Source organism: Etheostoma cragini, chromosome 11 (genome assembly GCF_013103735.1).
Source record: "Etheostoma cragini isolate CJK2018 chromosome 11, CSU_Ecrag_1.0, whole genome shotgun sequence".
In the NCBI taxonomy this organism is placed as follows: domain Eukaryota; kingdom Metazoa; phylum Chordata; class Actinopteri; order Perciformes; family Percidae; genus Etheostoma; species Etheostoma cragini.
Window position 1 is genome coordinate 14,983,914 of NC_048417.1, and position 18,241 is coordinate 15,002,154.

The following is an 18,241-nucleotide window of genomic DNA, read 5'->3' on the forward strand; positions in this document are numbered from 1 at the left end:
CTTGATTAGGATTGGAATAAAATTAACGTTTCATTATTTTTATCTTTCAGTTAGGCTATATATTACAAAGTGGAACACTATAGTTTTGCATAACAATCAAAAAGTCAGAATTCTGACAAATCAAGCATTTTACTTGCTAAATCCATACTTTGAGATATGTCCAACTTTTGACTTAATTGTTCAAACTTGTAATGTACTAAATTGTAAATTAAGTAAAAAATTATAACATATTCCAGTTCTCAGAATGTTATACTTGTTTTGGCTGAAATGGGCATCCGCGACCTTTTGATATTGTCTAGCAATTATTTATTAATTTAAAGTTAAACGCCTGATATTTTCAATTATTTAATTGACAGTAATTTTTCCACCAGTCTACAACGTGTACACATTATGTGGTTACTGGTATGCATGTGTCCAATGTATCATTTAAAGGTGATCTTTATCTCTGGACTGTTTTTTTCATGTTTTTATTGACGCTGAGAAAATTGTATTACCCTCGCGATAAGAATTTTGCACACGACATAGATCTCTATGGCACACGATGCATGACGTTTCATAGGCAACAACCACTTGAAGACGAGAGGTGGCCCTCGAGCCAGGACGCACTGCTGAGGTGTAGGAGGTTTGTACCCTGAAAACAGATAATAATTAGACACTTTCACTTAGTGGTATTCGCCGTGCCCATGTAAAAAGACCAGTTGTATATCAGTTGGTTAATTTCACAGCCTGTGTTTAAGATTTACTGTGTGCGCTGCAGTACGAACATACAAAAAGTATCTTGATGAGTGTCCAAAGTATTGGAAGTTTGGAGGGGACGCCATCTTTGGTCCCAGCTCTCCACGTCCCCAACACGGACCGTGTTTTCAGCAATATACCACGGCAGTGGTGAAGGCACGGGAAGGTTTGTCAAACGTATTAAGACGTAAATGTCTTTTCTACCTGGTGGTTTATGTCATTATTATGTAGAACGAAAGAAAATAGTATTAAAACGACCACGCAAATCTTGGTGGCCAAACCAGCTTCCTAGCTAACGTTACACTAACTAGTCGGCTCCAAAGTCAATTGAGCCTGTTTGGCTAGCTAGAAACGTTAGCACGGAAGACAGGACAGTCTTGGCCATGCCAGTGCAATAACGTTAACCCTAAGACAACGTGCTTAATATCGATAAACCTTTGCGAGAACAGAAAGCTTAGCTACTGCTGTAAGATTAGTCGGCACATCCTTTAAGCATGCTGCTGTTAGAGTAGTAACGTTGAACACAAGTCAAGTTACAGATGGATGTAAACTAGATCAGTAAATGCAAGAAGATAAATCAAACGTTTTTGAAGATGGTTAACGTAATATCACCGGATAAGTTAGGTGGGCATCGCACTGTTTGTGTGTAGACTGGTGTTTCCTTACCAACAGTGGTCACAATATCTGTGCATGTGTACTGATTTAAGTTAATCATCTTAACGGTGCAGAAAGGTCTTAGATCGGTTTTAAACATGACGGTCGGCATCTAACATTAAGTGTAGTCATTGTCTTTAAAATAGCCCTTTACTAGAGATGCTGCTGCACTGGATGGTATGTAACTTAGCCTTGTTTAGCCTTTTAGTATTAGTCTATTTACTTAGAGTAAAGACCATCATCTAACGCTAGATGCCCCTACAAAAACGAGGGACACCTTGCTTTTGGGTAGTGCAGCATGCTAATCCACACACACAATCCGATAAAGTTAACTTCTGCTTATTTGACTATTTTTATTACCCAATGTAGTTGTGACTAATGTCAATTACGCCTTCTTGCACCCTTTGTAGTTTTCACTGAATACTGAAAAGATGGAAGAATTTTACTTTGGACATTGAGGATACTTCTCATTGTATTAGTATTATCAGTCTTACATACATTATGTACATTAATCAATGGATGGCTAAAAGGTTATAAAAAATTGGGAGACTGTGTCTTTGTTTTGTTTTTTAAATTGTCAATGAGTGAACCTAGGTGGAAATAATTCAGTTTATGCCAGAGACGTTTAAAACTTTCCAAGTGTCTACCATTAAACAGTTGGTCACTCTGCTGAGCAGCACGGGGTTAAATGGCATCCACAGCAAGAGTTAAAAGGGTTCAACCACATGTTCCTGCAGGGGCTTGAATGTAGATAATAGTTATGCACTGAGGCATTCATGTTTGAAACAAAGGAACATCCGTGAACACTGCACATCTGATATGTTATGTGAAACTGGCATAAAACTGGGGGAAAGTGAGATATGGTTATGGAGCCTCTCAGCTAGACCAAGATTGTTATGAAAAGTAGCAGTAAGAAGGGTTTTAAAGCTAGACTTCTAAAAAGTATTGTTTATATTGGTCGATTAAATGCCTAGAACAATTGCTTCTTGTGAATATTGCAGTGAATGATAAAACTGAAAACACTGATCATACCAATCACGCGATTCACTACATGAGTTATACTTGTCTGTAAAAGTATATAAAGGTACAAAGTGTGCTATTAATTGAAATAGTTGCAAATTCAGAGAGAAAACATGTTTGTGTATTTATGTATGTATTGGTAATTACAGGGCTAAATATTTGGGACCATTGTATATACTCAAAACGCAAAATAGACTTGCTCGTAAGTTTCTCTAGTTGTACAGGACGGATGACTAAAGGGGATGATGTTTTAGCAAAATAGACTGCAAATTTGAAGAGAAGCCACAGATCCATTGTCTTTGTAATAATCAGACAATAGGTCAGTTTTCTCTTCCTATACTCTGTATTAGGAAGAAGAAATTGACCTGTTGCTAGATTGTTACTAAGGTTTCTCCTATTAACATTTTTTTTTTAACCTACTTAAGTGTCTCTTAGCACGGGAGGGTAGTGACTGTTAATGTGACCTTGGATGTTATCAGGAAAAAGTGTGCTGGCAAAAGTTAGTTTAAATAGTCAAACTTCTTCTGTTAGTGGTGGATAACAAACACGAGAAGGTTAATATAAACAATTTAGGCTGGCAGTGAAGCGGAAATGTCTTTCAGTAAACCACATTATTATTTTAAGTTATAACTTGCATGCCGATTTTATTAGGATGCATGTTTATCTTTAAACAATTATATGCATCTGATAATTGAATATCAAGCACTGAATTTGGCCTACATTTCCTTTGCTTCCGTGCTGCTAGAGCTGACAATTTCACTACAATACATCATATGTTTTACAGAGTAAGATGGTAATCATACCTGTATCACTAAATCTGGCACATTAACATTAATCGCAAGATTTGGCATCAAATTATTCCTGTTACGGTGCATTTTTCTAGTGGGTTCATGTTGCACACTGAAGTGGACCTCTGTGCTTGCTGTAATGTCGGCCTATAACTTAACAGTGGACAGTGTTTTTGTGGATGTTATGAATGGCTTTTTCAATCAGCTATTCTTGCTAAGGTTTTATTTGCATCCTGTACGTCAAAGAAGTTAAAAGTACACTAGTACTAATTGACTTTCCACAACTTCTATTTATTAAGGAACACTGTTGTTTTTTTTTATATATAAATAAAAGTGTAATTAAATGAGCTATTTGGACAACCACATACTGATTTACAGGTAGTTTCCTTCCATCTGAAAGATGTTAGTTTCCTGGAGCACTGCGTGCGTGTGCGTGTGTGTGTGTGTGATTAGATGGAGCATGTCTTCTCTAGTCTGCTAGACTGCTAGTTTGCTGCTGTCATAGTTGATTGGTGTATGGCTTTAAACGGATGGTAAGAGTTAGCATTTTTATCTGTTGGTGCACATTCATTATTTAACTAATCTTGGTATGACCACAAGGATGCCCTACTCACAGCTGCTTGGATTTTGTAGTTATTGGGAAATATTTCTGTGTGTTATGTTCTCCATTTTTAAATCGATTTCTACGTAGATAAAAAATGGTTGTCTCCATTAAATCACAGGTTTAGTGGGCAGACCCCTCTGAGTCAGCAGCAACACTAAAGCCCAGGGAGCTCACATAAGGAGCAGAGTATTCATCAGTGCCTATCAGTTGAATCATTGCTCTTGGACTGCAGGATAATAGTATTTGTGGCATAGAGATGCCTGTTTCTTCTGGATCTTTACTGTGCATTTTGAGTTATCATAGATTTCTATAGTGACTTTATTATTATTTTAGTATTAAGCTGTGCCGTAGATCTAATGCATGTACTACAAAGCAAGAGTTGGCGTTAATGAGGTAACTTAGAGTTACCCAGGGTTTTGCTACTCTTATTCAAAATATGTGGCTCTGGTAAATGTTTGTGATTGCTCAGTCTGTGTAAACACTGTCTCTTATATGTGAACGCGCCCGTCACTGGATTTGAAAACCCTGCGTTAATTGAACCAGTTCGTAGGAGCCATACAGATGGGTTTCCTCCAAGCCACACGGGGCAATGTATTGCATTGTTTTGTCAAGGTCAAGGCTGGCCTTGGGTAATTTAAGTCCCTGTATTGGTTCAAACCGTTGTTGTTAATTGAAGAAGAGGAGCAACCAATTTTTAAGTGTGCTCAGGTTATGTTATGGTGTTAGGACTTTATTTGAGTTAAGTGGATGCTGTAAGGCAACAGAAAGTAAACGCCCCAAATGCAAACTATTGGAAGGGACTGGACATTGTTATTGTGAGTACACGTTAGAAACAATTATCCAAATTAGAAACCCGTAGTGGCTAAGAATTGGACATAGTCACTACATAGTTGTTGACCACCTTCGTGACACAGCTTATTTAGTACTGCGGTTGTTAGGTTAGGTGAAGCTGGGTAACTGAAATAAACCCAGGGCATGTTGATCTTGATTTGTAGTGCAGGCCTCTGGTTGTGATAACCGGAGTAAACGTACAAGAAAATCTTGCCTAACTCCTCAGTACTACACAGTGAAACTTGTCTTTGACATGCCTCAAGGGGCATACATTTTCTCTTGACCTATATTTTTGGACTATACTAAAAGTGTGTGTGTGTGTGTGTGTGTGTGTGTGTGTGTGTGTGTGTGTGTGTGTGTGTGTGTGTGTGTGTGTGTGTGTGTGTGTGTGTGTGTGTGTGTGTGTGTGTGTGTGTGTGTGTGTGTGTGTGTGTGTGTGTGTGTGTGTGTGTGTGTGTGTGTGTGTGTGTGTGTGTGTGTGTGTGTGTGTGTGTGTGTGTGTGTGTAAAAAAAAAATCCCCTATATTACAAATCTGTGCCATCTGCTCTTGAGTGGGTGCATTTAAAGGCTTCAATTAAGTTTATCCTTGAATAACTAAGACGCACTGTGAATTGCTGCTAATCTTCCCAGGCACCATGGAGGAGCTGCACAGCCTGGACCCCCGGAGACAGGAGCTGCTGGAGGCACGCTTTATGGGTGGGGTCAGCGGCAGCACAGGGGGCAGCACTGGCAGCACAAGCGGAGGAACCAAAGTGGGTGAATATTTAGCTGTGTCAGTTTGTACAATAGTAATTGGTCAAAATGCAGTTTTAACTGTCGACATCTCAACTCAAAATGTTTTTTGTTTGTTTTTTCAGGGTTTGACCAATAATGAATGTTCAAATCACAGTTTTGGAAGCCTGGGATCCTCAAGCGACAAGGAGTCAGAGGTACACTAACATATTGGCACAAATTATTGACAAATAAATATTATAAACAAGTTAGTTGATTATATAAGTAATTATGTTATTCTTGCTTAAGAACTTAGCCCAAGTATTAAGTGACAATGGCTTACCACATCAGATTTCTTTTTTTTCGCTGGACAGTAGACCAGCATGTTAAGGGTTGTATGTATCATAAAATACCTGAGTCCTAGTGTGACTGAGTTGTATAAATGATGTCTGCTTGCTCCATAACAGTTTTTTCAGTATTGCAAGGGTTTGTCTTAATGCCCTTTTTAAGGTTACAATAACATATTTCAGCAGCATCTTGTAGCATTTTTCATCTTAACCATCACACACTGCTATTTACACATAACTGGAAACTGTGGTTGCTCAGCCCTCCCTTGTGACATTGTTTCTGATAAGGGACAATTCCAATCACACCAGTACCTGTTGATTAATGTCGTGGTTGGATTGAGTGGTCATAAAGTGTGTGGAATAGTAGGCCATGTGATAAGTAATCTAGGTTTGAGACTTATTTGCTATTCATTATATCACCCTATAAGAATACTTGTAGACCTCCTTTTTTGAAAAAGTGTAATTGTAAGTTTTGTACTGTCTTGTTTCTAAAAACAGAATCTGCTGGTTATACCAGTTGCTGCTCCATTTTACGTTTGTCTAAAAATCTTGTCTTTTTCACTTAATAGGGGTCAGATGTGAAAAGAGGTAGTTCTCCTGCTTATTCGGTAGGTATATGATGACATTTTAAAAATAAAAGTTATTCTGATAAGAGCTGTTTATTTTCCATCACTGTGGTTAATAAGAGAAGTTGCATGAGTCATATTGTTATGGCTAAAATCTGTCATGGTAATTTTCAGTAGTACTTTGTATTGCAGTCATTTGAATAAATGTTGAAATAAATGCTTCTGGTTGTCAACTTCATAAGAAAAACCTATTTAGTTTTTTTTTAGACTGTTCCCGCAGGTAGCTTCAGATAACCACATTGTTGTGATGCTCTTACAGCAGCTGCAAGTCTAAAGGTCAAAACAGCCCTGTGGTGTAGTAAGTGTTTAAAAAAAACATTGTTCAACAAAATTTATCTTTCAGACCCCAGAGAAGAAACAGTCAGAAACAGCCAGAGGCAGAAAAAGGAAACCTGAGATCCAATCAGAGAGCAGCCAAGGTGTTAAGCTGGTTACATTTCCACTTTTGCTACACAATTTCTGACATACTTTAATAAATAACATTCTTTTCCGTTCACAGGGAAATCAATTGTGCGAGGACCCAAAATAAGTGATTATTTTGATGTAAGTTTTCAGGTTGTTTGTTTTGTCAGAGGTTTCATACATTGAAAGCAAGTGTTGAGTGAATGTGTGCTACATTAGTCTTTAAACCACTGAGGCATAATCCATTTCTTGTTTTCAAAATAACAGTACTGTGATAGAAAAAGAGCCACTAGTGGCTTTGCTTATATCATATGTTTTGGGAGTAATGTCACCTTTCCTCTCTTAACCGTGTAGTTCCAGGGAGGAAATGGGTCCAGTCCTGTGAGAGGTCTCCCACCAGTGATTCGTTCACCCCAGAACTCACATTCCCACTCCGCTCAGGGTATTGTTGTAAGACAAAATAGCTCCTCTCCTACAGGTCTGTCTTTTGGGGACCACATGACTCATCCAAAGCAACTAGCAGTCAAATTTGTTCAGGTGAGGGCACAACCAGCTCTTTATTGTTGTAATAGGTTTGACTTTACTGGACAAGTTTTAAACGACTTCTTTTGTTGTATTTATTCTAGACTGACCTCACAGTGTTGAAGTTAGCTGCCCTTGAAAGCACTAAGAATCTAGACCTTGAGAAGAAGGAGGGCAGAATAGACGATTTGCTAAGGGTAAGGAGAAGATCTTACTCTGTTTAATCGCAGGGAGGCTCGAGTATGATGTTACTTTTAACACAAGTTGGACAACGTTCTACAATAGATTAAACTGACCTTAATTTGTCTGTCAACATTATAAGTGGTATTTTAAATGATTGGTGGAACGGGAGAATATAATTTGTCCTGCTACTGATACCGTTTTTTTTTTGTCTGCTTCATAGGCAAACTGTGATCTCAGAAGACAGATAGATGAACAACAAAAATTACTTGAAAAGTACAAGGAACGCTTGAATAAGTGCATCACAATGAGCAAAAAGTTGCTCATAGAAAAGGTAAATTAGGTGTTTTTTCTTCACCCTTTTTATAAACACTATAATTAGGGATGTCACAAGAACCAATACCAAGTCAATGCCAAAATTCTTAAAATGTGCTGGTACTCATTTTCCTGTAGTGCCAAAGGCATTGGATGGACTGGGGATCCTATTCTTCCAGACCTAAGGGGGCAGCATGTATGCATGTTCTAGTGTTCTAGTCTGCCACTAAACGCCAAAGAACTTCAATCAGCACAGACTAGCTCAAATCGACTCCAGTAGCCTCTGGTTTTACTGTACATCTGCACAGCTTTCACAAGTGTGCCTGGTACTTCCAAACCACAAATAAGTCTGTTTTTTTTCTGCTGTAGTTTTTTCACATAGAGCCTAATGTTAACGCTAGCTGACATTAGCGCTTTTTACAGCCAGCGGACTTCAGCATGACGTCAGTTAACTTTAATCAGCCCAGTTCTATGTGAAAAAACAATGTCAGAGAGAAACAGACTTAACATACTTGCCGTTTGAGCTCTAGGTGAACTCATGGAAGATATGAAATGCAAAATTGTACCTGTATTGGTATCAAATTCTAAATTGTTGGTACCGTGACATCCCTACTCAACATGTACTGTATGTCTGCAGCACCCCATGCAAACCTACAGTGGGGCTCCAACGTTTGGGCACCCCAGGTAAAAATTTGTAATGTGCATAAAGAAGCCAAGGGAAAAAAAAGGCATCAAATGACAGATTAGAAATTCGTGTAATATGTCATGAAAACTTAGATTTTATTTCCACCATTTACGCTTTCAAAATAACAGAAAACCAAAAAATGGTGTCAGCAAAAGGTTGGGCACCCTGCAGAGTTTATAGCATGCACCGCCACCTTTGGAAAGCTGAGACCTGTCATGGATTGTTCTCAGTCATTGTCTGGAAAGACCAGGTGACGTCAACCTTAAGGTTTTAAATGCCCAGACTCATCTGACCTTGCCCTAACCATCAGCACCATGGGTTCTTCTAAGCAGTTGTCTAGAAAACTGAAACTAAAAATAGTTGACGCTCACAAAGCAGGGGAAGGCTATAGGAAGATACCAAAGCGTTTTCAGATGCCAATATCCTCTGTTCGGAATGTAATTAAGAAACAGCAGTCATCAGGAATAGTGGAAGTTAAAGCAAGATCTGGAAGACCAAGAAAAATATCAGACAGAAAAGCTTGCAGGATTGTGAGAAAAGCAAGTCAAAACCCACGTTTGACTGCACGATCCATCCAGAAAGACCTGGCAGACACTGGAGTTGTGGCACACCATTCCACTATGAAGAGATATTGTACAAACATGGTCTTCATGGAAGAATCATCAGAAGAAAACCTCTTCTATGTCCTCACCACAAAAATCAGCGTTGGAAGTTTGCAAAAGAACATATAGACAAGCCTGATGCATTGTGGAAACAAGTTCTTTGGACCGATAAGGTTAAAATAGAACTTTTTGTCCAGAATGAGCAAAGGTACGTTTGGAGAAGAAAGGGCACAGTATTTATCGAAAAGAACCTCTGTCCAACCGTTAAGCATGGGGGTGAATTAATCACGCTTTGGGGTTATATTGCAGCCAGTGGCACAGGGAACATTTCACAAGCAGAAGGAAAAATAGAATCAATAAAATTTCATCAAATTTTGGACACTACCTTGATGCCATCTGTCAAAAGCTGAAGTTAAAGAGATGATGGCTTCTACAAGTGGATAATGATCCTAAACACACCTCAAAATCTACAGTGGATTACATCAAGAGGTGTAAACTGAAGGTTTTGCCATGGCCTTCACAATCTCCTGACCTCAACATAATTGAAAATCTATGGATAAACCTTAAAAGAGCAGTGCTTGACAGAAATCTCAAAGAACTGGAAGACTTCTGGAAGGAAGAATGAGCGAAGATATCTCAAACTAGAATTTAAAGACTACTGGCTGGCTACAAGAAGTGTTTCCAAGCTGTGATACCTGCCACAAGGGGGCAGTACAAGGTATTAACTCTGCAGGGTGCCCAAACTTTTTGCAGATGCCATTTTTCTATGTGTTCTGTTATTTTGAAAGTGTAAATGATGGAAATAAAATCTAAATTTTTGTGACATATTATACAAATGTCTAATCCGTCATTTGAGGCCTTTTGGAGATTTTTCCAAATCTTCTTTATGCACAGTAATACCATTTTCTTTTACCTGGGGTGCCCAAACTTTTTAGCTCCACTGTATATTTTGTATTCTTCAGAGCACCCAGGAGAAGCAGGCCTGTCGGGAGAAAAGCATGCAGGATAGACTTCGTTTAGGCCATTTCACTACAGTGCGACATGGAGCATCATTCACAGAACAGTGGACTGATGGCTATGCCTTCCAGAACCTTGTAAAGTAAGAAGCTTTTAGTGAAATTATGTCTTCTTGATCATGTTATTTTCTAGTGGTTTTACACACTTGTTTATTAGTTTTTTTTTTAGTTATCCTTAAAGAAACACATTTTTTCAGAAACATTCTTGTTACAGTGAAGCACATTTTTATACCTATGTACCGGCGCAGATTGATCACATGAAATGGCGAATGTATGACGCGCTAATTCGTATGCCATTATTGCTGTGTTATCTAGATGCACACTCTGTTTTTAGCGTGTTTATCGACGTTGTTTGGCCTCTATTGACTTTGCTATAGCGTGTGAATTTACGCCGTAGTGAAAGTATGAAAGAGCGAAAATTTACGTGTTGAGGTTGGTCGGGGTGGTAGATGGGTAAAACAGCGGACTTTCACCCAGGAGACCGGGAATCGGGTCCTGTGTGTCACGTGTACATTAACTCTACCGTTTTTTTGTTGTTTGTTTTTTCTCCTAATTCCAACCCCGTTCTTTTTTCTGAACCCAACCGGTTCTTCGTTTCCTAAACCCAATGTGTCATTTTTTTTCTAAAGTCAACCATCACGTTCCTCTTGCAATAAGACTGCAAGTGGTGTGTAGGCCAGCTGTAGACAGTGTAGACAGTGTAGGTAGCTAAAAATGCGTACAGATAACATGCCACTTGGCTTGAGGGAGTTGATGTGTATATTTATTCAAAGTCATGTTGGCCGGCGACAGGTGGCAACATTCCTTCAGGGGAATGTCTTCAAATTTGGCCCAAATATTTTGACAAAATGTTTTTTACTCAATGAGATTTTTGATAAATTCTCTAGAAATTATTTAGTGACTTAGTAAAGGTAAATAATAGAACAGCTAGAACAGTCTGGTAAGTTCAGAAAATCACATCACTTTACTGTAATGCAGCCTGACAAACCAAGTAAAGATAACACTAACCATATTACGAAATATACAAAATCTAAAACGATATCTAGTCTCATATGGTTATGTTGATACAACATTGATATATTACCTTGCCCTCGTCAAAGGTCAAGGTCACTGTGACCTCCTAAAATTTACACAATGTTGTCCTAATTAGGATAAAGTATAAAATGAAGTACTTGTATTTTATATCTAAAAGGTCAACTTCACTGTGACAAGATAATGCTATGGAAAACAAAGCCATACTCTTACACTGAAGCGGAGACATTTGTTCAGATACTGAATTGGTAATATTATTTTTGGTGCCCACCTTAAAACTGGTGATTGTTTAGATCTTCTGTGTTGCAGGGTTGAAGATGTGCGTGAAGCATCCATGTTCTGCAGTAAAAAACACTTAATACTTTTTTTTTTTTTTATAAATTGCCTACACAGTCTTCCACCTAACATAATATTTTGTAAGTCTGGACAGACATGGATGTAAACTGCAAACAAATGGGAGCATGGGTACAGAATTGGTAACCAATCTTGTCTAACAAAAACCCTGCTTTCCACTTGCAGACAGCAAGAGTGGCTAAACCAACAGAGAGAGGACATTGAGAGGCAGAGAAAACTTTTAGCCAAGAGGAAACCTCCATTGTCAAGCAGCTCCCAAACCCCAACTACAAACTTGGAGCCAAAGCAACGCAAAACCAAGGCAGTGAATGGAGCAGAAAGTGATCCCTTTCTAAAACCCAACCTACCTCAACTGTAAGTTTAGTCCGTGAGTTGAGTATTGAGTGTAGTTTTGTCTTATTATTTTGCATAGTCTGCTGTTGTAAGTGCAAGTGTAACAGTACTGTATGCACACAAAGTAAAACTGAATCTTGTATTGAAAGTAAACATGTAGATGCTGTTAACAAAAATAAATGTTTTTTTCTTATCTCTCTCATCCTGGAAAGGCTGACATTAGCAGAGTACCATGAACAGGAAGAGATCTTTAAACTGCGTCTTGGACATCTGAAGAAGGTTTGTCAATGCTGAACCTGCAGCAACAACTTATCAAAATCATTTGTTTTAGTTTTTCTGGTGTGGAATTTTTCTTTCTGTGCAGTACAGACACATTACCTTATGTATTATTATTATTATTAATTTCACAAGTTACTCAATTTATCCAGGGGCTAGTGTGTAACAAGGATGCTTTTTACACAGTTTAGAAGTTAAAAAACCTAATTGGATTCAATATCTTATTAAATATGCATATCCATAGGAAATCTTTGTTTTAATTATGAACATAAAGAACATATTCAGCCTGATTCTTTTACTTCCCGAGTTGAACCACTGTTCCTTTGTTTGAATCACCCTATAGTTCGACGTTTTCATTGTTTTCCCAATGAATAGGCACAGCCAGCCCATGACAGACTCTGTACTAAGTAATTTGTTAATATTTTATACAAAACTAGTCAGCTGTGTGCAAGTAGGTTAAGATGAGCTCCTCTTCTTGTAGTCAGAGTTCTGAAGTCCCTTCTGTGCATTTGTATGTTTGTTTGCATGAATCATTTATAGGAAGAAGCTGAGATCCAGGCAGAGCTTGAGCGTCTGGAAAGAGTGCGCAACCTTCACATTCGAGAGCTGAAGAGAATAAATAATGAAGACAGCTCACAGTGAGTCTGAATCAATTTCTTTGACAGTTACTGTATTGACATTGGAGCATGATGTTCACAAAAGGCCAGTATTCTCATCCATAGTGGTGATTAGGGTTGGGTATAGTTTATTTTTTAAACCGGTGCAAAAACGATAATTAGAAAAGAAAAAAGGAAGAGCTCAAAATTACCATCGCCGACATAAAAAAAAAAAAAAGATGGTCAAAATGAAATGATTTATTACAAATAAAAACTACGACTAGATGGGAAAAGGGTATTTTACAACGACTTTAAGTGCACGGAGAGGCATCCTCTTTGTTTTTCTAACAACAGCAGCTGCACACTGTTGTACGTCCTGGTGTTGGAATCCCCTACTGTAAAATACAGTCACACTTTACACGTTTAGCTGTTAGCATTATAACCATATTTAAGCCAGCTACTAGCTAACGTTAATGTTACCTGCTGCTAAGTGTAATGTTAACAAGCGTCTAATGCAGCGATGCTTCTGTGGCCTCTAACCTTGTTTAAGACAGCAGCAAAGACATTTAAGTGGCAGCGAAATGAGGCCCCAAGATCTGCGTTGGTATTTGATCCAGTAGATACCGGTCGTTTTGGCACCGATGCCAAATTAGCACTGGGTTTTGGTACCCAACCCTAGTAATGATATTAAGTAACTGTTCACTGCGTGAAGCTTTCTCGTCTTTTTCTACATTGGTCATGTTTTTGGCACAGCAAGCCAATGTGGAAGAATTTGTCAGTGACTCATACTTTAGGTCTATATGTTATGTTGATTGTCTTCGGTGTTTTTTTCCATCTAAAGATTCAAAGATCACCCGACATTAAATGAACGCTATCTGCTACTACATCTTCTAGGAAGAGGGGGCTTTAGTGAAGTTTACAAGGTTAGTCATTAAATGTTAATGTCACATGTGTCAAAGTGAAATAATATTCTTAGCAGGTGTTGTTTTTCACGTATAAGCCAACTTTTTGTGCATATGTTCTGCAGGCTTTTGACTTGATTGAGCAACGGTATGCTGCTGTGAAAATCCACCAACTTAACAAGAACTGGAGAGATGAAAAAAAGGAGAACTATCACAAGTATGATGGTCCATGTGAAAATATGTAACCTCACCTGCAGTGTATTGCAATTTAGTGCATCAAATGTTGTGACATACTTCGACAAACTGTTCTGATATCCTTTACTTATTCCTCCATAAGCCTAAATGCCAGGCTGTCAGTGCGGGTGCAGTACTTTGTACTGTCATGCTTTGGTTCCTAATAGAAGCACAATTACCTTTCTCTCCACAGACATGCATGTCGAGAGTACAGAATACACAAGGAGCTGGACCACCCCCGAATCGTGAAACTTTACGATTACTTCTCACTGGACACAGACACGTTAGTGCACTTTTCCTTTCAGCACTTCTCAGTTTCTGTCAGATGTGGGCCGTAATTCTTTTAAAGTATTTGTTTTTACCATTCACTAGGTTTTGCACTGTCATGGAGTACTGCGAAGGCAACGACTTGGATTTCTACTTGAAACAGCATAAGCTAATGTCTGAGAAGGAAGCACGATCTATAGTCATGCAGATTGTGAACGCACTAAGATACCTGAATGAAATCAAACCCCCCATCATCCATTACGATCTTAAACCCGGTAAGCACACCTAATTGGACAGCTGATGACTCTCATCCCGTCAACTCAACAAAATATCAGTTACTTTACATTAATCCAATTCTGAGACTTCGCCCTTGTACCCCAGCCCTCTTCAGTGCTTTCACCCCTAACTTTTCCTGATCCCCCTTGACCCTCACCTCACCCCTTAAAAGTATCCTGTGCAAAGGGCTGAACTCCTAGCAGAATGAACTTAATTAAGGCTTGTGACCAAAAATATATGGCACATATTGCAACTCACATTATGGTGCAGCAATGATAGAATGCGTTTATTGTCATTGTACACTATACAGATAAATTAGCTGTCCATGTCCTAAGAAGAAAAGAAGTGGCATTTTGCAAAATGGTATTTACAGCTTATAAATGTATTATTGCACAGTAAATAGCATCATGGCACATATCCTCATTTATGGTATGGAAAATATTAATCTGATTTTAGCTCTGTGGCGTAGTGTTGTGGTGATGTTGAGGGTGGTGGTGACATTGTTTTGTGGCGTTTAGTTCAGTCATGGCTGTGGTGTAGAAGTTGTAATAATATGGTGTAATTGTATATTAAGGTAATAAAAAGTATTTGTCAGAAATACAATATTTACATTTTGTACATACATAGATGGCAGCTTTTAATAGAAAAGCTTACATGTAACCTCAAGCGGCTCCAATGACATAGTCTGAAAAATGGTGAATCCGCAATATGTTAATGATTATTTGTACATTTTAAAAGAGGTCAGAGGAAAATCATAACAAAATACATGTGCCTCTGGAAAGAGTTAAAGGAAAGCATGAGTATTCACCCGTAGCATCGGGCAGCACCAGTGCTCTCTCTGTTGATTGTCCTCCAGGTCTTAGCCCCAAAAATTTCAGATAATTGACATGAGGCAACCAGTGCTGCATCTGACAACTGAAAACTACCCTTTTGGGGGGGGGAAGTGTATACGTCATAGAAACTAAATGGTCTGTGCAAATAGTGGACAAATAAATGAAAAGGTAACGCCTAACCACAGCGCCTCCCTCGCAGAGCTGCTGCGGCTGACGCGTGGTGTCCACACTGACAGCTTTCAGACCAATCTTTCTACACTGAGGCTGCTTTTGTATAGACTGCAGCGGTCCACAGACGTTCTGGCAAAAACACAGGTCCTTCCATTCATTTAGAATGGGATCAGTCTGTGCTGGTGGGGGCCGCAGGGGGAGCTGAAACAAATGCTGCAGCAAAAGGTTGAGACAGATTCAACTTTTGGAGAAATGTAACCAAACGTCACCCTGTGAAAGTCAACCATGTAACCAGCGATCAGTCTTGGCAGTGTGTTTTTGAGTCTGTGTGTGAGAGTTTGGTACAGGAAATATCACTGCCTAAAACACTGCGGGTAAATAATGAAACACAAGCACTTTACTATATGTTGAAAAAATGTAGCATCAGTTGATTTCTATGTTTTGGATTGGACAACAATACAAATAGTTTTGTGGCACAACTTTCCGTCAGTGATGATTTGGGTCAATTCATGATGCAAACATGAACAAAAAGTAAAACTGCCAAGTATTTATCAGTAAAATTAAATGTTTTTGGTATAAACATTTGACAGGACTCTAACCTTTTGATCTCCTGCAGTAAGCCAAGGAAAGTGTGATGTTGACCACAAACGAACATACTGTTCTTTAAGTATAGTAGTGGGATTTTGCCCGTTGACTGTCAGTTATCTAGTTGGCTGAAGTAGTCATCCAATTTATGGTATGCCGTTTCTTCTTTAGTGCTGACTTCATTTACTCTGATTTTAAGGCAATATTTTGTTGGTGGACGGCACAGCCTGTGGGGAAATCAAAATCACCGACTTTGGTCTATCAAAAATTATGGATGATGACAACTATGGCGTCGATGGGATGGACTTGACATCACAGGGTGCAGGGACTTATTGGTGAGAAGAAATGTCATTTTTATATATAGTACATCAACACACACAGTAAACATGCAGTGTAGCAATACCACACTATAAAAAAACTAAATGGTACTGCTTAAGCAAAGTGATCCCTTTTTAATGTTACATTAACCTGTAAGCAGTACTTTAATGCTGTAGTTGTTTACAGTGGGGCCAAGTTTAACTTTTAATCGAAATTCTCAAGTAAAGGACAAGTACCTCTAAATTGTACTTAATCACTGTATGAAGAGAGTAAATGTGTTGAGTTACTGTCAACTGAACTTTTTTTTTGTTGTTCTGGTCAGGTACTTACCTCCTGAATGTTTTGTGGTTGGCAAAGAACCTCCAAAGATCTCCAATAAGGTGGATGTGTGGTCTGTGGGCGTTATCTTTTTTCAGTGTCTGTATGGAAGGAAGGTAAGAAGAGCAATTCAGATTCTACCCTTTAAAGTTTCTGTAATTTCTTGCATTGTTAAGCACTTCTCCTTCTTTTTCAGCCTTTTGGCCACAATCAGTCACAACAGGACATCCTGCAGGAGAACACCATACTGAAAGCTACAGACATTCAGTTTCCTGTCAAGCCTGTTTCCAGTAATGAAGCAAAGGTATGTGAACTTAATTACAAAAGGGATACAGCCATTTAAAAATCTGTCTTTATTATCAAAGAAAAAATATCTTAAAACCTGATTGACCTGCAAATCTTTTTTACTATTCCCCCCTTCCCAGGCCTTTATAAGGCGGTGCCTGGCATACAGGAAGGAGGACCGGATTGACGTTCACCAGATGGGAAGTGACCCGTACTTGCTCCCTCACATGCGGAGGTCAAGCTCCTCTGGAAATCTGCAGATGAATGCTGCTGGCTCAGGACCTGCCTCCTCCAGTATCCTCTCATACTGACAGCCCTGCTGGGACATTATACTGTGACAAAAAGGCAAACTGACCAAGTTGCTCCCACGCCTGCAGAGCTTCTCAGAGGCTCTGGCTTGTGGGTGGAGGAATAGCCAGCAACAGCGGGAGGAGGACACCAGTGAGGAGATCTCACCTGGCCTCTTCGGACCTGGGCCAGGCTTCTACTTGTTTACGAGGTCATGATCAATGGAGGGACAGTGAGGTGATGTTTTAAAAGGACATGGATAAAAGGATCTTTTGAGGGTCTGATAAAAGCACTGAAACTGACAAAGTACCTTGAAGAAAATGTGACTGGACTCTCTGTTCAGATGTTGCCGATGGATAAAGCCTTAAAGGGCCAAAGGGAGATTTGGCAGCCCGCCATTTAGATCGACTAACATGGCGCTGCCAGGGTGCAAATGATTCAGCTGCTAGAAGTTAATTTAGTGTGAGGAGAGGACAGTCATATTTGTGTAGAACTGCAAAGATTAGTCTATTAATTTGGCAAAATGTTTTGTTTTATACAAATATTAGGCTTTAATTTGAGTTACTTAGCCATGGGAATGTAATGTGTAGCATACCAGTGGCCTCTAGTGACATGTAGGTTGGGGCCGCATACTTATGTTAAATGCACAAAGTAACCAAATGTAGAAAAATTTGTGTATAAAATCTTATGCAGGAATATTAACATTAATTGGAAACTGTATATGCTGTACAGGTATATTTTCAAATGTTGAACTGCAGCAGTAATGTGTACAAAGAGTTAAAATGTCCCCATGCAAAACTAGTTTCCTGGAGTGTTTCATTTTGCTGCTTTGTTGCTCTTACGTGTTTAAGGGCTATATGTTCCACTTTGGGTACAAATTGTACAGTTCTACCAAGAGTGAATAATAAATGCCAGGAAATCTTTTTCTCTTCTAGTGAATGGTACTGTAAAATCAGTCTGTTCAACTTAACATTCATACTCACCTGATAATATAATCTGCCAGCATTTGTCTCCCTTTTCTGAAATTAAGCTGACACTCTGTGGCTTTGTTTGGTACTGCAGTTCCAGGGTAGAGTGTACAAAGTGCGGACCACAGGCAGAGATAGAATCTGTTTAATCAAGTTAATAATCACT

General features: G+C 38.9%; 1 protein-coding gene across 1 annotated transcript; it reads left to right on the plus strand.

The window, feature by feature from the left end:
- The first annotated feature begins 556 nt into the window (after positions 1–556).
- On the plus strand, positions 557–18,051 carry tlk1a (tousled-like kinase 1a). Its single transcript, XM_034885034.1, is given in 23 exon segments — positions 557–823; positions 825–857; positions 859–901; positions 5,264–5,385; positions 5,491–5,562; positions 6,261–6,299; positions 6,661–6,736; positions 6,817–6,860; positions 7,074–7,256; positions 7,346–7,438; positions 7,645–7,755; positions 9,986–10,122; positions 11,591–11,779; positions 11,971–12,037; positions 12,575–12,672; positions 13,472–13,553; positions 13,658–13,749; positions 13,960–14,049; positions 14,139–14,308; positions 16,098–16,233; positions 16,539–16,650; positions 16,731–16,838; positions 16,960–18,051. Coding segments are annotated over 23 exon segments (2,310 nt in total). The 5' UTR covers positions 557–781; the 3' UTR covers positions 17,131–18,051.
- Positions 18,052–18,241: the final 190 nt, after the last annotated feature.